Here is a 25,325-nt window from a genome sequence, read left to right as displayed (position 1 = left end):
TCTCACGTTTGAAGTGCTAGTACCCGCCTAGTGACTCCAGGGCACAGGGAGGTCGTTCTTCCCGGGGTGAGTCTCAGGAGCGCAGCCTGTGTCTCGTCCTCAGCCCTGAGCCAGTCCCTGTGGCCTGGGAATGCCGTGCTCCGATTGGCCAGCCTGAGGGCGGGTTAACCCTAAGAAATCTTTTAGACCCAGAGTGTGGGACATGAGATTCACCAAGGTGTGGAAAGACAGAACCAACTGTGTTTCCTGTGGTGACTGGCGCGTCACCCCTGTCTCAGGAGGCAGTGAAGGGGGACTGGGCCAGGTTTGCCAGACAGGGTTCCCGCTTGTGGCAGCACAAGTCTCTTAACACCCAGAGCACTGTCGGGGTGCGCTCTCAACGGGCTGGAAGGCATCCAGCAGAAAGGGCAGCCGGCCCAGGGACTGGCTCAAAGCTGTGTTTACTCTGAATGGTAATTTCTTAACTGATGATAATAGTTCTCATTTATTATGCTTTCTGTGATCTTAACAAATGATATTAACCACCTTATTAGGGAGTTTATGTGATTGTCCTGGTTGTATGAATGATGAAATAGCCCAGAGACCGTTAAGTTCCCCAAAGCAACACTGAATAAGAAATCAAGCCTCACAGGCTCCCAAACGCCTCCTCTTACATTTAGTTACTAATATCTGATTGTCTGCATATTACTTATTGTAGTACAATACCGTATACAGTGCAATACAGATCTAAAGGTTAGTAAAGATGTATAGTTTAATGAGCATTAACAAACGCATATGCCCATACAATCAGCGTTCAAGACATAAAACATTCCCATAGCTCTGGGAGAAGTTCCTTTCTTTCCTGCTCTGCTGCCCTGTATGACCCCTCTCACTGTAGATTAGCTTTGTTGTTGTTTTAGTTGCTAAATTGTGTCCAGCTCTTTGGACTGTAGCCCACCAGGCTCCTCTGTCCCTGGCATTTTCCAGGCAAGAATACTGGAGAGGGTTACCATTTCCTTTTCCAGGGGATCTTCCTGACCCAGGGCTTGAACCCACGTCTCCTACATTGGCAGATGGATTCTTTACCACTGAGCCACCAGGGAAGCCCATAGACTAGCTTTATGTATTGTTAAATGTCATGTAAATGGAATCACACAGGATGAAGCTCATGTCTAGCTTTTGTTCACAAGATGCTTTTGAGATATTTCCTTGTTGCTGTATGTGTCAGTTCATTTTTAAAAATTGCTTTTAGTGTATATTCTTTTATTCCAATACTTATATGAATAGCCTACATTTTGTTTATCCACTCTCTTAGTCATTTGGGTTTCCACTGATTGATGAGAAACTTGAGTAAAGTGAGGAAGTACTGATGTTTGGAGAGGAGTGTTTCAGGCATGAGGTGTAGTAGGTGCAAAGGCCCTGAGGCTCGAGCTGCCTGTCCAGTTCTAGGAACAGTGGGGAGGCTTGTGTGGCTGGAGCAGAGGTTGATGGGAAGAGTAGGCGGTCAGAGGTCAACCTCCAAAGGTCACTCCCCAGGCACCTTCCAGAGGTGTTCTGGGCGTGATCAGGTGTATTATATGCATAAACTTAACTCACATAACAGATTGTGTACTATTCACTTTGTTCCGTGTCCTATTTTTTCCCTGTTAACTGCATACCTTGAACATTAGGTGATTCTTGGGTTAGGCTCTCCCAGAGAATGCTGTCATCAGCGTCGCAGTCTGTGTGGCACATGGCAGGTGGCCTTCAGGCTGCAGATGTGGATTCACCCCACGCCCCGCACTCCTGCAGGGGGAGTGTTAAGGGAATCCTTCCCAGAGCTCCAGTTTCACCGGATTTGCCTGAGGAATCTGCTGGGTTCCCTGCCTTCCTCCCTCCCTCTTTTCCTTCCTTCCCTCCCTTTTCAATGGCTCTGCTCCCAGGAAAAGAAATTCTGGGAGAAGTATGAAAAGAGAGGCAAATCTCCTCTCCCTTCCTACTGATGCATTACCCCATATCGAAAACCAGCCGGCATAACAAAGGAACAATTTAGAATATTGATGGAAGGAATGCTTTCCCCAGTCCACCTTATTAAGACGTACATCTGTGGTCAAAATTTACTTTTTATGTTCGGTAGTTATTAATATGTATCAAATTGTGTCATATATGATATTTTGATCAGCTGATATACTAGTAACATGGAGAGGGAAATGGCAGCCTACTCCAGTATTCTTGCCTGTATAATTCCATGGACAGAGGAGCCTGGGGGGCTCTGTGACAGGGTCACAAAGAGTCGGACATGACTGAATCAAGTTAGCACACACATATACTAATAATAATTATAAGGGTGACTCAGTCTTAGAGAAGAATTTAACTAAGATCACAAGAAATGAAAATTTTGATCTTAATTCATAGGCACATTTTTTTTGTTTCAGAGAAATATAATAGGACATTTGTGCATAATAATATGTCATGTTAGGATAAAATTTTGTAGAGAAAGTAGAATATAGATTGAACATTAAGAGAGTAAGGAACAGTGCAGACACTGTTAAGGAGGAGCTGCTGGGTGTTTATCTTTAAAATGAACCATAGTAGGGCTTCCCTGGTGGCTCAGTGGTAAAGGATCCGCCTACCAGTGCAGGAGACACGGGTTTGATCCCTAGTCCGGGAATATCCCACATGCCTCGGGACAACTTAGCCCATGTGCCACAACTCTCTAGAGTCTGAGAGCTGCCACTGCTGAAACCTGAAAGCTCTAGAACAAGATAAGCCGCCGCAATGAGAAGCCCACACACCGCAACTACAGAGTAGCCCCCAATCACCACAACTAAAGCCCATGCAGCAATGAAGACCCGCACAGCCCAAAAATATAACAGATAAAATAAATTTTAAAAAGAAGAGTAAGGAACACTGCAAAGCACTGTTAAAGAAGAGCTGCCTGGTGTGTATCTTTAAAATGAACCTGGAAGGCATTACGTTTCTATGGCTCTTTAGCCCTTTGCGTGTGCTTAGAAGAGTGATGCAGTGGGTTTCTTTTAAAATTCATTATGTTCTTTGCAGTTAATTTAAACTTAGGATGGAAAAAATGGATCTGACAACTTCAAAGTGTATAAAGAGGGTGCACAGTTCTTCCAGAATTTGTTGAGAATACACAGGAGCAACGCGATGCTTATTTGGCTCCCACACAAGGGTGTCTCCCTGTAATTATTCCTGAGTGCGTCTGTGGGTCTGGGTCTGCGTCTGTGGGAATGTGGGCTGTGGTTTGGGGACACCGTCCAGCTGCTCTCAGCCTCCTCCCTCTAGCATCAAGGTCCCCTCCTTCTTGGCACTGGCAGGACATGTGTCCTTCAGCCATTCCTGGAAGAGGTCTTCATCTTTCTTTAGCAGCAGAAACTGGCCAAGGACCACATAGGCCTTGTCAAAACCGCTTTCCTCCAGCTTGTTGCCCTGGTCTTTGCCAGCCCGGCCTAGGCTTCCCACTGACTTTTCCCCCATGGGTTCTGCCTGAAGTCTCAGTGCTTTTGGGAGATTGTCCTCTTGATCAGGCTTCATCCCCGGCTCTGGTTCCTATATCGGCTTCTCTCACCACCCAACTCCTCCCAGCGATACCTCAACCCACTCAGGATCCATCTTACTTTCTTTCCTAGTTGGCTCTCCAGTTGTCCCAACAGCGTTGACTGAATGAAGCATCTTTTTCTCACCACGCTGATTTGTCTTCATACCTCAGACTTTTCACTTTTGGTCTCCTTTTTTCAACATATCTCCTGTTGAGCATCTTCTCCACACCGTGGCCTATGCTGAGTGCTGGGGACACAGGGGTGAGACAAACCCTGTCCCTGCCTGTTGTATTCATCCTTATCTCATCCACCCCCCAGCACTGCCCAGCAGCTTCTCTGTGCTGGGCCCCGTGCTGGCGGGGACACAGCCCTGCCCCGAGTCTCCAGTGCAGAGCGGGACACGGGCCCGGCCCTCCATGAGGAGGGGTAGTTAGTGGGTCCATGCTGGGCTGGGCCAGCCAGGAGGGGATCTGAGCCTGCCTGTGGGTCTGGGGGAGGACTTTGGAGAGAAGGGGATGACTCAGAATTCAAGGAGGAGTGCGCCCCAGTGGAAAGATGGAGGCACAGGTGCAAGGGTCAAGGTGTGAACGGGAGGAACGAGAGGAGGCTGGGGCGGCTGAAAGAGGAAGGACTGATGGCCATCCAAAGACAGATCACACGGGGCCATGTTAATACGTTTGGACCTGGTCTGGGAGGTCATGGTGACAAAAGAAATGAAGGACAGCAAGGAATCAATTAATTTGCTTTATTATTTTTCAAAGAAAGTTGATTTCTGCTAATAAAAGTAATATTTGCTCAGTGCAGAAGACCTGTCTAGCCTCTTGTCTGTGATGTCGGTGTCCTGTTGTACGCTGTGTTCCTGGGTACACTCTTCTAGGCCTGTCCCCCTCAGTGCTCCCGAGACTCCTGTCTCTCAATATTTGTCAAGAAGGGGTGATGACCTCACTTTGAACTCCTCTCTCAACTCCTGTTTACAAGTGACGGAATCGTAAGCTAATGGGCAGGGGCATAAAAGCTCCGGAAGTGTACAGCTTCAAGCTCAGCTGCATCCAGGAACCCAGACAATTCCTGGAAGGCGCAGTGCCGTCCCCGGGCCCTGTGTTTCTCTGTGCTGTCTTCTTTCTCAGGCAGTCTCTCTCTTTGCGGACAAGATGGCCTCAGTAACTCCAGTTTCACATCCCACTCACCAGGCAACCCCAGAGGAAGGAGGAGGCCTCTTTCCTGAAATTCCAGGGAAAGTCCCAGGGCTGAATGCCAGCATCTGAAGATGAGGGTAGGGTCAGGTTTACCTGAAGATGTGGGAACAGTGAGGGAGCAGCTTCCCCACAGGAGGGTCAGGGAAAGTTTCCAGAAAAAGAGGAGTGGATGCTGGGCTGGCAAACCCAACAGATACCTACTTCACCGGGGCTTTAGAGGGAGAGCAGGGAGGGGGCTCTGGATTCCTGAAGAGAGGGACCTGGGAGCTACCGGTATGTCCGTGACCTAGATCTTTCCTGTCCCCCTGATGGCCGAGGTCACAGCTCAGCAGAGCCCCGTTCTAAAAAAAAGTGCCTCAGTGAACGATGTGGCCCCACTCCCAGCAACTCCTGCCCTTGCCTTCACTCTTGACCTCTGGGCATTGACCACCAGTCCCAGGCCAGAGGGGCAGGCCTGTAAAATTTCAGCATGGCGCCTGCTCCCTCAGTGGTTCCTGGAGTCCCCCTAGTTCACCCTCTGCAGCTTCCTGTCCGGGGGGGAGAAGGGGTTCTGAGGGTCCTCAGTTTATCCCCACTCTCAGGGGCACCAGGGCCTGCCATCCTGGTCTCCTGCTCCACCCCACCCACGGTGCCCCCACTCACTCCTTCCAGGCCACTCCGCCCTCTCCCCTCTGCTTTTGTGGCTTCTGGCTTCTTTCTACCCGATCGCCATCTTAGTGGGACTTGAGGGAAGAGCAGAGTATTTCATCTAAACAGTCTTGACCCCAAATTCTGGGTCCAGGGTGGCTTGTTTGTTGATTTTTGGGGAAAAAAATTTTAGTTATCTGTTTTGTCTTCAGTTTTTGGTTTCAAGTTCACATAGTTTAAGGTTCAAAAGAGTTAAGTAGGGGAAAGTCTCCCGCCACTTCTGTTCCCCAGGCACCCTGTTCTCCACAGAGGCAACCACGGTTATCTTGAGTTTTTCCAGGAAAAAAAAACCAAAAAACAACTGTGCATTTCCAAGCAGATGCTGATATGCACCCCCGCCACCCCACTTTCTTTTTCCATGAATACAGCAAACAGTAGGACTGTGCTGGCCCTCAGTGCTTTTCACTGACCGTGTTCCGTGTCATTCTGGGGAGAATTATCTGTTGCAACATAAAAAACTTCCTTACTCTCCGCTGCTGACAGATTCTTGTCATTTCTGAGACTGTAGATAGTCTCGTAGGGTTCCCCCCCTTTTTTTTTTTAATTGTTATATCATAAACGATGCTGCAGAAAGGCCAGACAGGCCTTTCACACCTGCGGGGTGAATCTAGCCAGAAGCGAAATTACTGACTCAAGGGTGTGCAACAGAATTACCCTGTCAGCCACGAATGTTCCCAAGGGTTCATTTCCTCCCAGTCTTGCCACCTGGAGGCTATTTCTTTTTTTTTTTTTTTAATTTATTTATTTGGCTGCACCATGTCTAGGTTACAGCATGTGGGATCTGGTTTCCTGATCAGGGATCGAACCCAGGTCCCCTGTGTTGGGAGCATGGAGCCTTAGCCTCAGGACCACCAGGGAAGTCCCTTCTTTTTTTTTTTTTTTTTTAAATCTTGTTCCTTTGAGCTCAGGGTAGACTTGAAGAAAAGTTGTGAAATGGGGCAGAGTTCTTGCAGACCTTTCCCTCAACTTCCCCCCATGACAGCATCTTCTCTAAATGTGGTACAGGAAGCAAACCCAGGGAAGGAACACAAGTGCCGTGCTGGTAACACAACCACCCATGGCATTCCCATTTCACCAGTTTCTTCACCAAAGTCCTTATTCTGTCTCCAGATCTCATTCGGTATCCTGAATTAGTTGTCATGTCTCTGTAGTTCCCTTTAATCTGTGACAGTTGCCCGTCTGTCTTTGTCTTCCTTGACCCTTTCGAAGAATACTGGTTAGTTAATTCTGTAGACTGTCCTTTGATCTGAGTTTGTCTGATGCTTTCCCATGACTGGAAAGAAGCGCCACGTTTTTGGCAAACATAACACAGAGCCAGTGTGTGCTTCTCCGTGCACTGGTTCAGGGAATTCAGGGTATCAGCCGGATTTCTGGTCATACTAACCTTGGTCACGTGGTCGAGGTAGTGTCTGCTAGGTTTGTCCAGTGTAAAGTTAGCATTTTTCCATTTGTAGTTAATCTAATTTTGCAGTATATACAAGTACCAAGTCATTAAGTCATTGAAATTAATGTAATACTCTATGTCAATTATACCTCAATAAATAAAATGAGAGACTTCTCGGTGGTCAGTGGCTAAGACTCTGTGCTCCCAATGCAGGGGGCCCAGGCTCAATCTCTGGTCAGGGAACTGGATGCCAGTGCTGCAAGTGAGACCCAGCATAGCCAAATAAATAAATAAATAAAATTTTTAAAATGAAACAAATCTCTTGGGGAAGACACTCTGAGACTATACAGATATCCTGTTTCTCCTTAGACTTCTGCCCACTAATTTTAGCATCGTCTGTGGATCTTATCTGCGGCAGTTATTATTGTATTTATCCAGTGTTGATTTTCTGTTTCCTTCTTTTATTTGGAAGTCTAACATAGGAAGAGCTGTTCCTCCCTCTTGGGGGCTGTGTTACCAGTCACTGCGGTGAGGGAAAGGGGGTTCACCGAGGACGTGGAGACTGGATCCAGGCCCAGCCTGCCTCCAGCCTGTGGTCTTGGCATTTGTAGGAGCAAAGAGGACCCGCTGGGTATTGCTAACAGCGACCTTGTCTCCCAAGCCTGGAGGAGCACATCCCCGTGTATTTTCTGTCATCTCCCTGCACCACACCCAGTGAAAACTTTTCAATGCTGAGATTCGGGAGCCTCAGCCCGGCCTGATTATAACAACGACAACAGCTGCCCAGTGTGGAAACCTTCAGCTGGCTCCATAGTCTTGATGGATCTCACACAGCCTATGGGTGAGGATTATTATTAAAGCCTTTTTATAAAGCAGGAGACCGAGGCTTGGACAGGAAGCATCGCTGGGCCTCAACTGCTGAATCCAAGGCTGGCTCTTAAAATAGCAGGTTCCCCTGCAGGAGGGAGCAGAGGGACAGCGTCCCACTTTTATCTCGGCCAGCAGAGGGAGACCGAGACCCAGTGTCCCCTGAGGTCCCTGTTCCTGGAGAGGAGATTTCTCCTCCGTGCTGGGCACCCGCCTAAGAACAAGACAGCTACTCAGTTCACCTGTTAAATTCAGAGCCCCTTTCCACATTGGCCATAGGCAGCTTTCATCATTTCTAAGACCACGGCATCTTCGGGTTCACCTGCAGGAAACAGAAAACACTCCAGCTCTTTTAGAAGAAAGGATGGTTCTCAACATTTTATTATTAATATAAACGTTTCCAAACATACAGCTACATTGAAAGAGGTTTACATTGAATACCCATATACCCACCACAGAGATTCTCCCAGTAGCGTTTTACTGTACTTCCTTTACCACGTTTTGGCCCATTAGCCCGTCCCTCTATCCATCGATTAATCTGTCTTATTTTTGATGCATGTCCAAATAAATTAGGCAGAAAGTAATTTAATACAAAGGATGAGGTTTGCAGAGTCATGGGAAGGGCTAGAAGAAGTGCCTCTTGGCTGGGCTTCCAGGAACGCCACCACAGAACTGACCCACCAGGGGAGCTGCTGCCTCTGACGCTGCCTGCTGGACTTTTGTATTGAAGAGCACACCGATTTAATGCCATCCAGGGGCCAAGAAGCCATCACACCCCTGAAGTTGGTAATAGGACACTGGACGTTCACCTTGGAAAACCTTGAGGTCCCTAACCTACCTTCACCAGCAGAACCCATGCAAAGTTGCAGTTGGGGGACCCTGTCTCTGTAATGTCTCCTTGCAAATCCTGGGTGATGCATCTCATTGGCGGACTCTAACTCATATCCTGGTCTCTCGTGGCCAGGCAGTTGGGGAGGTACCCTTCAGAGCCTTGCAGCCGGTTGGTACAGGAAGGCCCAGTCACCAGGGACTGTCGCAGCACTAATGAAATCATCTGCTTCTGGCAGCTGAGTTATTCCCCACTTATTACCACTCTAAATCTCACTGCCAGGAACATCCTTGAACCACTACTAGAGAAAACCCTTGCAAAGCAATGAATAAAAAGAGAAGAAAAAAAAAGAGAGAAAAAAAAAGCAGTGAAGAGCCAGTGCAGCCAAAACAAAACAAAAAAAAGAGCATCCTTGAATGCCTGTCTTTCCCCCTCCTGGATCTCTTGCCTCTCTGGTGCTAGGAGGAAGACCAGCAGACTGGCCTGCAGCTCAGGAGAATCATGAGGAAGGAGAAGGTACAGAGAGAAGTTTCTGCACCATCTTATGGTTCGTGAACTCAGCAAACTGGGGCCTTCGGCTCAGCCTGTTCACTTGCTTAGGGAAAGAAATTTTCCTTGCCACCACATGCTTCGTCTTCCCTAGCTATCAGCCTTCACCCTCCAGCTAGAGCTGGAAACCTCTCTCATTGGGTCTGTTTTGCAGACAAGGAGCCCCAGACCAGGAATCTGTGGTCCGTAACTTAGAATCTTGGAGAGAGGAGACCCCTGGTGACTCCAGGCCGTGTCCTCAAAGTGAAGGTTCAGGAGGAAGGGGAGGAGTGAGGGGAGGGGACGCTGCCCTCCCAGGCCCGGACGCTCTTCCTATAGTATTTCCTGCAGTTGTCCTGCTCTGATTTGGCATTGTCCCCGGAGATGAGCCGGAACTCCGTCTCAACGGAGCAGCTCTGATGGAAGGAGTGGCAGAGCCCACAGCCCTCTCGGTGCCCTCCCTGGGATCCAGGGCCGCACTTCCTCCGCTGGTCACCTGTGCATCGCCTGGGGGCCAGGGACAGCTCAGCCTGGGCAGAGCTGGGAGGCGGGGCTCCCTGCTTGGGGGCGTCTTGGCCCCCTCTCCTCTTCACTCTAGTTCAGCTTTTATCCCCCTTTCTGGGGACTGCCCTCATCTCCTGTGGTATTTGTCGACTTCACCCAGCTAACATCCGCTGCTCTTCCTTCCTGGCTGGCTTAGTCTGTTCTGTTCTATTTTATATTCTTCTGTTTTTTGTTTTTTTTTTTTTGGCCACACCATGTGGCATGTGGGATCTTAGTTCCCCAACCAGGGATTGAACCCACATTTCCTGCATTGGAAGGTGGATTCTTAACCACTGGACTGCCAGGGAGGTTCCCTCTTAATTTTTAATGACTTTATTGAGGTATAATTGACACACCATAAACTGCACGTATTTAAAGTATACAACTTAAAAAAAAATAAAATATACAACTTGATAAATTCTGACAAACGTGTACACCCGTGAAACCATCACCACAGCCTAGACAGTGAACATAGCCGTCACCCCAGGGTATCCCCGTGCCCCCCCAGCCCCTGCCTGCAACTCCCCGATCCCCAGGCAACCACTGATCTGTTGGAGAGCAGCTTGCATTTTCTAGAATTTTATGTAATTGAAGTTACACAATGTGAATTAAAATGTTTTTACTTTAAAGAGACACTGGTTACCACACACCGAATTGATTTTGCAGCTTATGATCATAGATCTGCAGTTTACAACCCCTGCTTGGAAGGCTGTCATACCCACAACCCACCTCACATTCACCGCCCTTCAGAAGATCCTGGCCTTCACACCTCCGGTCCCTATACTCACCCTGGGTTCTTGGCTCAGGGAGGGCAACCTGTTAAGAGAATGGCCACAGCAGGAGGCAGAGGAGAGAAGAGTGAGGACTGACTGGGTCCAGGGGGTCCCCAGCGGGGCAGTTACTGGAGAAGATGATGTGTCAGGTCCTCCTGCTAGAGTGGACCCTTGGCCCCATTAACTGGCTGCTGGCGGGGCCCGCCACCCTCTGGGGTTTCTCCTGGCTGGTGCCCACTGACTCTGCAGCAACAAAGCTTCCCGAGAAAGATCCAAAGTCTCCTCAGATACTTCATGATTAACTTCCCAAGAACCTGTCTTGCCCATGAAGGTTATTCAAGTGATCTTATCACATGGCCATAAAACTTTAGGTCATCAAATGGTGTCATGCACCACTCACGTGCCTCTGGCCCTAATAGTCACCCATAAAGTCCCCTCCTGGTGAGTCCCAGCGGTCCCGCAGATCAGCCCCTCAGGAGTGGCTGGTGTTCAGGGTGCACCCCTGGAACTGAATGCGGAACAGGTCCCTGGCTAGCAGTTGAAAGAAGCTCCCTGCTAAATGGTCCCAGCCTGTGGGGGTTAGCATGCATTCCTCTGGACTCCAAATCTTTTGATAAACCCATACATACTTCCTTTCTTGGAGAAGAAGGTGATAAATTCCTAGAATCAGAACTGTGAGTCAGTGTTTTCGTTTTCTTCCAATAAATACCCAGGAGTGGGATTGCTGGATCATATGGTAGTTCTATTTTTAATGTTTGAGGAACCTTCATACTGTTCTCCATGGTGGCTGCACCAACTTAACTATCCCAACTTAACTGTCCACGAGTTCCCTTTTCTCCAAGTCCTCACCATCATTTGTTATTTCCTGTCTTTTTTATAATAGCCATTCTCATAGGTATGATAGCTCATTGTGGTCTTGATTTGCAGTTCTCTGATGATTAGTGAGTATAATAGCTCATTGTGGTTTTTGATTTGTAGTTCTCTGATGATTAGTGACGTTGAACATCTTTTCATGTACCTGCAAGCCATCAGTATATCCCCTTTGAAAAAATGTCTGTTCAGATCCTCTGCCAGTTGAATTGTTTGGTTTTTCTGTTGTTGAATTAAATGAGTTCTGTATATATTTTGGATATTAACCCTTTATCAGATATATGATTTGCAGATATTTTCTCCCATCCCATATGTTACCTTTTCTTTTTGTCTATGGTTTTGTTTTTTTTTTTTTTTTTACTGTGCAGAAGCTTTTTTAGTTTGACTTGTTTATTTTTGCTTTTGGTGTCAAATCCAAAAAATCATTGCCAAGACTTATGTTAAAGAGCTTACCGCCTGTTTCTTCTAGGAATTTGATGGTTTCAGGTCTTACAGTCAGGTATTTAATCCATTTTGAGTTAATTTTTGTATGTGGTGTAAGATGTGTGCATGCTAAGTCGCTTCAGTTGTGTCCAACTCTTTGCGACCCTATGGACCATAGCCTACCAGGCTCCTCTGTCCATGGAATTCTCCAGGCAAGAATACTGGAATGGTTTGCCATTTCTTTCTTCAAAGGATCATCCCAACCCAGGGGTCAAACCTGCGTCTCTTATGTCTACTGCATTGGCGGGCAGGTTCTTTACCACTAATGCCACCTGGGATAGTGGTACAATTTCATTCTTTTACATATGGTTGTCTGGTTTTCTCAGTGTCTTTTATTGAAGATAATATTTCTTCATGATTCAGTCTTGGAAGATTGTATGTTTCTAGGCATTTATTCATTTCTTTTAGGTTGTCCAATTTGTTGGCATATAATTGTCTGTAGTACTCTCTCTTGATCCTTTGTATTTCTGTAGAATCAGTAATAACTTCTTCATTTCTGATTTTATTTGATTTCTGTCTCTTTGTTGGTCAGGCTAGCTTAAGATTTATCAATTTTGTTTATATTTTCAAAGAACTGGCTCTTGGTTTCATTGACCTTTTATATTGTCTTTTTAGTTTCTGTTTCATTTATTTCTGCTCTGATATTTGTTATCTCCTTCCTTCTATTACCTTTAGGCTTCATTTGTCCTTCTTCTAGTTCCTTGAGGTATAAAATTAGGTTGTATATTTGATATTTTTCTTGTTTCTTGAGGTAGGTGTTTATCACAATGAACTTCTCTCTTAGAACTGCTTTTGCTGAATCCCATGAGTTTTGGTATGGTGTATTTCATTTTCATTCATTTCAAAGTATTTTTTATTTCTCCATTGACCCATTGTTTGTGCAATACATGTTAAATCTCCACGTATTTGTGAATTTTCCAGTTTTCTTGTAATTGATTTCTAGCTTCATACCAGTATGGTCAGAAAAGATACTTGACATGATTTCAGTCTTCTTGTTAAGGCTTGTTTTGCGGCCTAACATATGATCTATAATTGGAGAATATTCCATGTACACGTGAGACTTGAGAAGAATGTGTTTTATGTGACTTTTGGATTGAATATTTGGCTTAGAGAAGTCTTTTAAATGTATTTGTGTTTTCAAAATTACATTACTTACTAATGTTGTCAAAGGAACATGAGTACTTAAAGAGTCAAATACATCTATGATTTATGATAAAAAGAGGAAAACTCAACTGTCTTCTTTTCTACGTCAGTTCCTGTTCCCCAGTTTAACAGTTTAATTTTATCTCTTTTATTGTATTTACCACTGCATTTTCTTTTTTTTTCCCAATTATTTTTACTAGTTGGAGGTTAATTACTTTACAATATTGTAGTGGTTTTTGCCATACATTGACATGAATCAGCCATGGATTTACATGTGTTCCCCATTCTGAATCCCCATCCCATCCCTCTGGGTCATCCCAGTGCACCAGCCCCGAGCACTTGTCTCATGCATCCAACCTGGACTGGGATCTGTTTCACACTTGATAATATACATGTTTCGATGATGTTCTCTCAGATCATCCCATCCTCACCTTCTCCCAGAGTCCAAACATCTGTTCTATACATCTGTGTCTCTTTTTCTGTCTTGCATATAGGGTTATTGTTACCATCTTTCTAAATTCCATATATATGCATTAGTATACTGTACCACTGCATTTTCAAAAATTGTTTTCCCTCTTAGAACTGCTTTTGCTGATTCCCATGAGTTTTGATATGTTGTATTTCATTTTCATTCATTTCAAAGTATTTTTTAAAATTTCTCTTTCAATTTCTTCATTGATCCATTTGTTGTGAAATATATGTTGCTTAATTTCCTTTAAAATTTAAAAATAGAACTATATACAACCCAGCAATTCCACTCCTAGGCATATATCTGGAAAAAACAGAAACACTAATTTGAAAAGATACATGCACCCAGTGTACATAGCAGCACTTTACAATAGTCAAGACATAGGAACAACCCAAGTGCCCATCAACAGACTATTGTGATTTTGCTGGGAAGAAGGGGGACCTCAGTTCTTGTCTTCTTTGAAGGAAGAATTTAGCAAAGAGACTAAGACTGTGAAACAAAAATAAAGCATTTATTAGAAGCAAAGTATGTGTGGAAGAAAACACAGGGGAGCTCAGAGTGAGCCGTGTGTCAGTAGGAGAGATGAGGGCCGCTTGTATCCGGGGGTCTCTGGGTTGCCTCTGGCACCATCTTGTCCGTGTCTGTCTCTGGTGACTCAGGGTCCTCCCCAGTGTGTGTGCGTCTCTCAGCCAAGATCAGTTCCAACGTGAAGGTTTCTGGGAGGTTGGCAGGACAAATTATGGGCTGGTGTCTCCTCCCTCCCTTTTTGTCTCCCCTCCCTGAGGACCTTTTCTGCAGTGTGTCAGGCAGGGAAATCCCCTTAACCACAAGAATTAGAAGAATGTGGTTGCTTTGGCTTTTACCCGATCAAGGCCCAGTAGTCCTGATGGTACCTTATGTCTCCAAGTATCAGCCAGGAGACCATTTGGAGCTGTTCAACCTGGGGCCCCATCTATCTCCTGCCTCAGTTGGATTAAAGGATGTGAGATATATATCTAATATGTGTGTGTGTGTGTACGTATACATACATACATATATAGAGAGATGTGTGTGTGTGTGTGTGTATATAATGGAATGTTACTTGGCCATAAAAAGTAAATAGTGCCATTTGCAGCACCATGGATGAACCTAGGGAGTATTATGCTTAGTGAAATAAGTCAGACAGAAAGAAAGTAAAATACTATTTGATATCACCTATATGTGGAATCTAAAAAATAATACAAATGAATGTATATGTAGAACATAAGCAGACACACAGATACAGAAGACAAACTTGTGGTTACCAAAGAGGAAAGGAAGGTGGGAAGGGACCGATCAGGGGTGTATCTGTTTATCTGTTAATCTGGGATTAACAGATACAAACTACATGTAAAGTAGATAAGCAGCAAGGATTCACTGTGTAGCACAGGGAATTATACACGTTGTCTTGTCATAATCTGTAATAGAGAATAGTCTGCGAAAAGACTATCACTATGCCGTACACCTGGAACTCTTGTCCACAACACGTAATATATTCACAATATTGTAAATCAGCATACCTCAGTTCAGAAGAAGTGAAGGTTGCAGTGTGCGACCATGGCATGATGTCAAAAATTCCAGCAGAGTGACTAAGGGCAGATGAGCAGGTTAGGCCAATCCTGCCTTTCTCTTGGCTAAAGCGACCTGTGAAATTCTCTCCTCCTTGGGAAGGGCAGCATTCTTGACTCCTGAGAGATAGGATAAACATCAAGCTCTATTTAAGATATAAACTTCAAAACAGACAAGTATGTTTGGACAAAACTTGGATGCTTATAGTGACATTAAATACAGTAAATTTGAGGACACCTGAAGGAAAGATGAGCCTCATCCACTCATTAAACATTGCCTGAGTGCCTTCTCAATGCCAGGTGCTGGACTGGGCATTTCTGGGAACCTGCCCTTCAGTCTAGCCTCCAGGCAGTGACAAAGGAGTTCCCCATGAAGCAGGGAGAATTTGCCAGAGGCCTCAAGAAACTTGAAAACAGTGAAACCAGCATTTTTGGTGAAAGGTCAAACAAGCCTGAGTGAAACTGATTTCTGTAACCATTTTAGAAGCAAGGAGTTCTACACCCATATTTAAAGAAAAAAAAATTCAACCTAGAATAAACAGTGTCATGATAAGGAAGCCTGGGGAGCTTCGGGAGCCGAGAGTAGTGTTTGATGCAGCCTAGCTATCAGAGAGGTGTCTTCCTCTAGGAAGAAGAGACACTCCAGCTGAGACCTAAAAACGAATTGGGCAGAGTGGGAGAGGAGGAGTGGGGGATGGTATCACAGGCAGAGGTGAACTCAGGTGTGAGATGAAAGGGCGAGCAGAGTGGGCCTGCGCCCAGCCCTTGCAGAGTGACCCAGTGGGGGAGACAGATCTGTCACCAGTGACACCCAGGATTGATCAGGGCTGGGATGTAGGAGCCCAAGGAGCTGAGGATGCCCCGAGGGGTCTTAGTCCTGAAGAAGGAGACACCTGAGACGCATCTTGAAGAACAACTAGGAGTTAGCAGGCATTTCATAGAGAAAAATCAACAAAGTCAAAAGATGGTTCTTTGAAAAGGTTAATACTACTCAAGGGGAAAGACAAATTTCCATTAAAAGGGATGAAAGACAAAAGATGAATTCAGATCCTAACTCTAGGATGACAAGAGTATATCATGATCAACTGTAGCCCCAAAATTTGGCAATGTAGAGGAAATGGACAGTTTCCTTGAAAAACACAATTAACAGTATTGACTCAAGAAAAAATAGAAACTCTGAATAGCCCTTTATCTGTTAGGGACATTGAATCTATAATTTAAAACCTTCCCCTTAAAGAAAATCGCAGGCCCAGATGGCTTCAGTGATAAAATTCTTCCAAACATTTAAGAAAGAAACGAGGTCATTACCCAAACTCTTCTAAATAATAGAGAAAGGGGAACACTTCCTTATTCATTTTATGAGTCGAATGAGATACTGATGCCACAACCTAACAAGGTCATTATAAGAAAGAAAACTTTTGGGCCAAGATCCTTCTAAACATGGATTCAGATATCCTGAACAAAAATGTTAGCAAGTAGAATCCAGCACTGTATAAGAAATATAATACGTTATAACCTAGTGGTATTTATTCCAAGACTATAAGGCTGGTCTAGCATTTGAAAAGCAGTCAAATATGTGGGGGCCTAGTTTTGGACAGTCTGTTCTTTCCCAGTCCTCTATTTGTCTGTCCTTGTACCACTACTGTCTTGTCTTAATTACTTTAGCTTTGTAGTTAGTCTTGAAATCTGATTGTGTAAATCTTCAAACTTTGATCTTCTTTAAAATTTTCTGTTCTTAGGACCTCTGCATTTCCTGTAAATTTTAGGGTCAGCTTGTCCCTAACAACAAAATACTTCATTAAGATGTGTGTTGAAAAAAAAAAAGATGTGTGTTGGGATTGTCTGGGTTATGCAATGCCCTGTGATTCAGCAGTTTCATTCCTGGGAAACCTTCCTACTGTAGGCTCCCTGAGTGTCCATCCGCGGGGTGTGGGTGAATGAACTGTTCAGTCAACACAGTGGATGAACTGAATGCATGGCAACACCATGAATCTCACATATTGTTGAACAAAAGAAGTCAGAACAGAAAGAGTGATAGAGTGATCTATCACAAGGAAGACAGAATAGGATTTAAGGGAACATATCATCTATCATAAGAGGTCAGAATAGTGATTTTAGGAGTACCGACTGGAAGAGGGCCATTTGGAGTGTGGGAATGTCCTAGATCTTGATCTAGGTGATGCTTACATATTACAGAATTATCCAGCTCTTGGGGGAGAATGGGTACATGTGTATGTATGGCTGAGTCCCTTCACTGTTCACCTGAAATTATCATAACATTGTTTGTTAATCAGCTACACCTCAATACAAAATAAAGATTTTTAAAAAATTATCTAGCTCTGCAGTTAACACTTGTGTACCTTGTGTAAGTTATATTTCACTAAAAAGGGAAAAAAAGAATGGATTGGGGGGGGTCACTGCAGAGAAAGTTATTTATATAACTCAACTGTATCATCACTGTGTACCAGCCCCAGCCAAATGGAAAATGGAGTTTAAAATACCATGAATAATAATGGCAAAACTATTAGTACCTAGGAATAAATAAAATTAGAGAAGTGCAAGGCTGGCAGAAAGAATGGGAGGCTAAGTGGAGAGAGAGACACACTCATGGATTGAAAGACTCAGTGCTGGGAAGATGTCACTGTCCTAAACATGATCTGTAGATTTGGGGATTCCAACCGAAGTCTAGGACAGTGGCTTTCAGCCTTTTGCCCATGTTCCAGTTGCACACACAGTCACATAGTCCCACGCAAAACAGGAATAAACGTTTTGTGAAACAGCCCTTGCCCTGAGTACATAAGATTGGCTTGGATGTTTTATATTCTTTTTTGTTGTTGTTATATCGATGAGCTTGGTCTTTTGTTGTTGTTTTAGTTCCACATGTAAGTGAGATCATAGGGTATCTGTCTTTCTCTGACCACTAGGGTGATGCCTGCAGGAAGGGGTACCCCTTCCAGGGCCCGAGAGGGTGCCCTTTTCTAACACCTGTAAATGCGTTGTCCGAGGAGGCACACATGCTGACAAAGTGAAAGACTTCATTGGGAAGGGGCACCTGGCTGGAGAGCAGAAGGGTGAGGGAACCCAGGAGGGCTGCTCTGCCACGTGGCTCACAGTCTCAGGTTTTACGGGGATGGGATTAGTTTCCAGGCTGCCTCTGACCAATCATTCTGACTCAGGGTCCTTCTCGGTGGTTCGTGCATCGCTTAGCCAAGATGGATTCCAGCGTGAGGGTTTCTGGGAGGTTGGCAGGATATATCATCTCCTCCCTCCTCCATTGGCTTCCCAGGTGGCGCTCGTGGTAAAGAACCCGCCTGCCAATGCAGGAGGCATAAGCAACTTGGATTCAGTCCCTGGAGGAGGGCACGGCAACTCCCTGTAGTATTCTTGCCTGGAGAATCCCATAGACAGAGGAGTCTGGCGGGCTATAGTCCATGGGGCCACAAAGGGTCAGACATGAATGAAATGACTTAGCACTCACCCTCCTCCTTGGGCTCCTCCTGAATTCTGGGTTAATTTTACAAGACATGCTGTGGGCGGGCATATCCTCCCTCCTCTGGTCCCTTCTGAATTCTCCAGGTTAGTACTTAGCAGCAGTACCTCATTCTTTATCAGGACCTCCTGTTGCAATACAGGTCATGCAAGTGGTTATCATCATACGTGACCAGGGTCAGTCACCAGTTCCCTAAAAATTACATTCTTGCTTATACTTTTAATGATAGTTTGTGCAACCACACTGATCTCATGACCCACTTATGAGATACGCAGTTTGAGAACTGTCATTCAAGAGAAAGTCAAGTCATCCTAGAAAATCATTGTCCACCTGAGAGCAAACTGCCATGTGCTCCATGGAGTAAGAGGAGAGAAGCTGGCTGACCTTGATCCTGAGGACACATCAAGGCATCCAGACCCCTCTGCCAGCCGGCCCTACCCTGACACAGCCCATCACAGTGACTCCTTTCTAGCGTAGTCACGTCTCACCGAACAGTGTCTTCATGATTGTTGCCTTGTATGTGCCATTTATTTTCATTTTTCTGACTAGTCTGATGCACAGAGGGCAAGGGACTGTACTATGGCCCCTGAACAGCTAGTGTGTTAAACCTTGACCTGAGAAAGAATGGTCTGGCCTAGGGAGATCGGGGGGGTGCGCAGTGGAGAGGGGAAGAGGGGCTGCTGGCTTCCTCCTCGGCCATGTTGGGAGCCAAGGGAGATGGTGAGAAGAGTGTAAATATAAGAATAAAATATATATTACAAATCACTTGTAGGAATGGGGGCAGAGGGGCCAGGGAAAGATGAGGTGCTCATCTCTTACGGTGTGACTGGGGGACCAATAGGAAATACAAAAGATATCATTTCTGTTGTGTTAGAATACAACATTTTCAAACACCTGGAGCATCCTTTCTTTGAAGTATTACCAAAATCCACATACTTTTGTGATTTGGTGCCTGCCGTTGCCCAGTTTATAAGAAAAAAAAAGAAGAGCAAGTTCTTCTTTTACAGTCAAAATTTTGTGTTGTCCCTTTTTGTCCTTGAAATTATACTTACAGTTTCGTTCCCTGAAGAATTCTGTCTAATGAATGATGTATCAGCAACCAAAATATGTACAGAAATTCAAATTTGAATGTTTAATTTCCTGTGTAAGGTTCTAAATGTTAAAATGTTTTCTTCTGGTTTGAATTGCCTTTAAAATTATTGGTCCAAAAAATAAAATTATTAATCCACAATTAATTAAAACATTTTATGTGTTCTACATTTTCTGGATAATTATTAAACATTAAAAGTAAAATGAGAGGTAGGAAAATGAATCTCCAGATGAGCCAGAAAACAGGGCATCACCACCAGTAATCCCAAGTATCCTTGGGTGAATGTTAACTGTCACATGAGTGAGTCAGGGTTCAGCATCCATTCTGCCTTGGTTTCTAAGACTCAAATGCTGAGAATCTTCCTTCACAAAGAAACAGCTAGGCAAGGAAGTTTTTTGTTCCAGCAGCATCAGTCAGCTCTGAGCTTCTTCTAGGATATGTGCCCAGAACCTCAACGTGAGGAGCTCCGTCTTCAGGGTCGATGAAGATCTAGGCTGGAAGCCAGACTTGCAGAGGATTGGGCACCCTGTGCTCACAGTCGCTTAGCATCCATTCCCACATTTCAGCTGCCCTTTCTTTGGATCCAGGAGGCCCCCCACCCCCCACCCCGCCACTGCATTTGGGGAAGATCTGGAAAGAAAGGTTTCTGCCTTTCTCAAGTGGGTGGGATGATGGTACCCAGGGAGGTGGCTTGAGAGACAAGCAGGAGCTAAGCTTTCAGCAGTTGACCCTTTCTTTACACCTCCTGGGACTTTGCGCCCTGGGAGCTCCTAGTCACCTTCTAGGAGCTTGGTCCCCAGTCTTAGAACCTCCCCTCTGGGGCACAGTTTCTCATTCCTGGCCCCTTGCCAGAATCTTCTGGGAGATTTATTTTTATTTATTTATTTATTTTTTTCGGGGGGGGGGATTTAAAGGATGCCCTCAGGGTCACCCCAAGAGGGGTGACTGGCGTTCCTCAGACCAGGCCAGGGGCAGGGTCTTCTTTAAAGCACCCCCTTGGTGATTCTGGCGGCTGTGTCCCCAATTCTCCGACCTAGAAACCGAGACGTCGGGGGTGGGGGTGGCAGGGGGCCCCGAGCGCATGACCTGACCCCTCTCTTCCCCCGCAGTGTACCACTGGGTGGAGATGCGGACCAAGATGCGCATCATGGGCTTCCGGGGCACGGTCATCAAGCCGCTGAACGAGGAGGCGGCCGCCGAGCTGGGCGCCGAGCTGCTGGGCGAGGCCACCATTTTCATCGTGGGCGGCAGCTGCCTGGTGCTGGAATACTGGCGCCACCAGGCGCAGCAGCGGCGCAAGGAGGAGGAGCAGCGCGCCGCCTGGGAAGCCATGCGGGACGAGGTGGGCCACCTGGCGCTGGCGCTGGAGGCCCTGCAGGCGCAGGTGCAGGCGGCGCCGCCCAAGGGCGCCCTGGAGGAGCTGCAGGCGCAGATGCGAGACGTGCGCGCCCAGCTGCACGCGGGGGACCCGCCGTCCACACCCGGGGCCGCATCCACGTCCCAGGCAGTGTCCTCACCCAAGAAGTAGGAGCTTGCTGAAGCCTGAACTTGGACGTGGCCTTGTGTGCCCTGATGTGGCCTTCTCCCTGAGTTACCCCTGCCTGTGCTGGCCCAGGGGAAACCACCAGGATGTGGATGGATGGAACTTGGCTTAGGTCACCCTCCTGCTGACCCCTGATACTTCCTTCCTACTGTGACCAGCGGCCCCTCCAGCCTCTGACTCAGGTGGTGCAGTCCGCAGTGCTCAACTCTCCCACCCACTCAGAACTGCGCAGACCCAGGGCCCAGCCAGCAGGACAGCAGGCTCACTCCTCTGGCAGAAGACCTGGAACCGGACTTGAGCCAGATCAACCTGTCAGCCCCCATTTATGATGATCAGTGTTAGGTTTCCCTGGGACGCTCATCCTTGACACCAGAACACCTCCTTCCCTTTGTCAGGTAGCGCCAACCATTGTGAGGAAATGTAGTGTCTTTCAATGTGCTTCTGCCTCCCTCACCTTCCAAGGTGGGCCCTCTGGGCATTACTCCTCTCTTTGAGGGGAAAAAACAGGGGATCTTGGCTTACAGTTGATCCGCCAAATATTATATCTTTCCCCTTAACCTGATCCATGGTCTCTTCCCCTGAGACACTCAAATGGAATTTTCCAACAGAACCAACCGCCACCCCCTTCCTTCAGTCTAGGGCACAGCCCGCTGGAATGGCTGTGCGGGGCCTTCTAGCAGTGCTCTGCCACTCCCACTGCTGGTGGAAGATTCGGTCCTGCCAATGGCTGGTCTGGCCTGTCTTGCAGTCTGAGCCCTCTGCTTACCTGTCCTCAGAGTCCCAGGCCTTTCCTGATGTGTCCTTTCCTGCCTTCCCACCGTCTTCTGCAGTGGCATCGCTCAGGGGACTGCCCGCCATGGATTGGATGACCACATCCTCGTGTTCCATCAGATCTGTAGATCTGTGTGCTCTTGCTCTCCTCTCATGGGGCTCTGGTCCAACAGCCCCTCTTCACGCAGCGTTACCGTCCTGCCTCCAATCCCCAAGTCCCACCTCCATCCCACTGGGCTTGGCTACCAGTTATTACCTTTGTTATTAGTTTCCAGGACTGCCATAACAAATTACCACGAACTCGGTGGCTTAAAGCAACAGGAGTTTAGGGACTTCCCTAGTGGTCCAGGGATTAAGGCTCTGCGCTTGTAGTGCAGGGGGCACAGGTTCAGTCCCTGCTTGGGGACTCCACAGGCTCCCTCCCTCCACAGGCTCTAGGGGAGGATGCTTCTTGCCTCTTCAGCTTCTGTGGCCTCAGTCACCCCTGGGCTTGTGGCCATATGTCTCCAGCCTCTGCCTCCATCTTCCCCTTCTCTTCCTCCCTGTCTCTTTGTGAAGACTCCCGGCATTGGATTTAGGGCTCACCCTAAATCAAGGATGATTTCACATCAAGATCCTTGACTTAATTACATCAAAGACTCTTTGCAAATAAGGTCCCATAACTTCCTGGGTGAGGCAGCCCAGGCGTACGTTGGGACTCCTGCCAACCCCGTGGGACATTTGGGGAAGCACGAGGGTGAGAGGAGCAGTCCGGGAACCATCGTTCACAACGTGGCTTCTCTTCCAGGACTCACCTCTGAAGCGGGAGGGGTCTGGGCCCCACCAGGCAGCATTCAGTCTTTCAGGCTGTTGCTGTTGTTTAGTTGCTAAGTCGTGTCCGACTCTTGCGACCCCATGGACCATAGCCCACCAGGCTCCTCTGTCCATGGGCTTTTCCAGGCAAGAACACTGGAGTGGGTTGCCATTTCCTTCTCCAGGGGATCTTCCTGACCCAGGGATCAAACTTGTGTCTCCTGCATTGGCAGGCAGATTCTTTACTACCGAGCCACCTGGGAAGCCCCTTTCAGTCTGTAGATGTTGCTTACTTAAAGGAGCCCTGGAGTGAGGAAGTCAGCTGAAGGATGTTTGAGAATCATGCGCTGATCTCCAGAACAGGTACAAGGCTTATTAAAATTAGAAGAGAAGCAAGAAGAAAGATGAGAGGGAGGTGGACCACTCGGGGAGGGGGCAGAGATCTCTACACAATAGCGAAAGGAGGGGGTGCAATTCTATCAGAACAGCCCCCCATTACACCCAGGATCTTAGCATTTGACGAATGAGGTGAGACCCATTCCACCTGTTTGCTAGCAGCTGTAGGTGGAGTGGGAGGGGCCAGCTTTCTCTCCCTTCCTCTCTCACCTCATTTCCCCAGGGGAGTGAAAACCATCTGGACACAAGACCTACCCAGATAGAAAACCAAGAAGCTGGGGTTCTGAGACAGCATTTTAATTCCTTCTAGAAGAGCCTCCACTGATGTAGAGGGAGCTGAGGAGGTGGGCCCAGGCAGGGATCCTTTTAAAATGGGAAGTGACTTGAGTGGGTTAAATGATGAAGAAGGCAAGAGACCAAGCTGGCACGGCATGATGGAGTGGTTGATGGAGCCAGGTGAACCTGTTTCCATGGTTACCTCTGGTGGGGGTGGGGTGGGGCCACCCTGGCACTGACACATCTCTGGAGCGGGGTTTCTGGAGGCCAGGGACTGTAACTGCCCTCCCCACATCACGTCAGTGTCAGTGACATCAGTGTCAGTGACCTCTCTTGTCAGTTAGATGCGGTCATTATCAGGGTGGTGGTGGTGGTTTAGTTGCTAAGTCATGTCCGACTCTTGCACCCCGTGGACTGTAGCCCGCCAGGCTCCTCTGTTCATGGGATTCTCCAGGCAAGAATACTGGAGTGGGTTGCTTGCCATTTCCTTCTCCAGGAGATCTTCCTGACCCAGGGATAGAACCCTGGTCTCCTGCACTGCAGGCAGATTCTTTACCAACTGAGCTACAAGGGAAGCCTCTGGTGGAGTTAATTACTGAGTTCCAGTTAGGCGCGGGGCACTGTTCTAAGTGCTTCACATAGTTGGCATAACATTATTTTCTTTGTTTCCTTGATGAGGAAGCTGAGGCACAGAGAGGGAACGTCACCTACCCAGGGTCACACAGGAGGGGAAGAAGCAGAGGTGGGAAGAGAAGACGGGCAGTCTGGGTTGGAGCGCCTATCCCCTGCGCCACCCTGACCCTGATATAGTGCTGCTCTCACATCTCCGACTCTGAACTCAGCCCTGACGCATACTCATGTGTGGCGAGACTTTGTGGGGTGTAGCCGCTTCACCCACTGCGTGTGGGTGGGGTCAGCGCATGTGAGGGGAAAGAATCGCCCCCAAAACGCACAAGACCAGAGGATGGCTCATCGCTCTGGTTTCCTGCTAGCTAAAATTTTGTATCTATTTGTGACTTGGGAAAAGGGGTTAGAATAAATTTGTAATTCAAATTGGGTGTCTTCAAGTTGGTGTATTTTTTCCCCCACATTTAAAAATCCCTGTTAACTTTAGAAAAGCTGTCCTTCGTTTATTCTTTCATTCAAAGAACTGTCACCGAGGGAATTGCCTGGTGGTCCAGTGGTTCGGACTCTGCGCTTCCACTGCATGGGGCAGGAGCTTGATCCCTGGGTGTTGCCGCGCCTGACCAACAAACAAAAAACTGTCACCAAGGCGCCCACCATGTTCCTCACCGTGTTCTGTGCAGAGCTGGTGTCCCAGCCATGAAGGAGACAGCCCCAACCCTACCGCCCAGGGGCTTACAGTCCAGTGTTTCTCTTCCAGTGTTATCTGCCCTGTGGTTTATTTGGGAAGGAGGCCCTCCTCCCCTCCTGAGGAGGGCTGTAAGCCATAAGAAGCAAATTCTTCAACAGTGGCTCACAAAAGCCTCATCCGGTGTCCTGAGGACTCTGCCTCTCCCATCTGCTGGCAGGCCCTGTTGACCCCCATGTTAGTTTCCCCGTTGCGCAGGCCCTTGCCTGGGGAGAGTCACCCCAGGAGAAAATGGACTTCCTAAAGCCCCCACCTGACCCCCTGGCCCATCACTGAGCTGGCCACTGTGATGCTGTGGGCCAGGCTGGGGTCCCCCAGCCCCATAGGCAGAAGGAGAGGAGAAGCATGTCCAGAGGAGGGTGGAGAGGGCACCATCTACCCGCTTACTGGACAGATGTTTACTGCGCTCCTGGCTGCATTCTATCTAGTAGCTGGGAGTCAGCCAGGGACTAGACAAGGTTGCCGCTACCACGGAGCCATCAGCTAGTGCGGGGACGTGGACAGTAAAGGAAAACAACTAGAGTCTTCCCTGGTGGCTCAGTGGTAAAGAATCTTCCAATGCAGGGGATGTGGGTTCGATCCCTGGGGGTGGGGTGGGGACTGAGATCCCACATGTCTTGGGGCAATTAAGCCCGCAAGCCACGACTACTGAGCCCACGTGCCACAGCTAGAGAGCTGTATACTGCAACGAAGACCCAGCGCAGCCAAAAACAGGAAGGAAG

General features: G+C 47.3%; 1 protein-coding gene across 1 annotated transcript in view; it reads left to right on the top strand.

Moving 5' to 3' along the window:
• LOC122692188 (optic atrophy 3 protein) overlaps positions 1-24,284 on the top strand; it is a 36,053-nt gene extending 11,769 nt beyond the window's left edge. Inside the window, exon 2 of the mRNA XM_043899506.1 lies at positions 20,563-24,284. Coding sequence (XP_043755441.1) covers positions 20,563-20,981 — 419 coding nt within the window. The 3' untranslated portion in view covers positions 20,982-24,284. The remainder of the gene's footprint in view (positions 1-20,562) is intronic.
• Positions 24,285-25,325: the final 1,041 nt, after the last annotated feature.

This window comes from Cervus elaphus, chromosome 4 (assembly GCF_910594005.1).
Source record: "Cervus elaphus chromosome 4, mCerEla1.1, whole genome shotgun sequence".
Lineage (NCBI taxonomy): Eukaryota > Metazoa > Chordata > Mammalia > Artiodactyla > Cervidae > Cervus > Cervus elaphus.
This window is presented reverse-complemented; position numbering and strand designations above follow the sequence as displayed.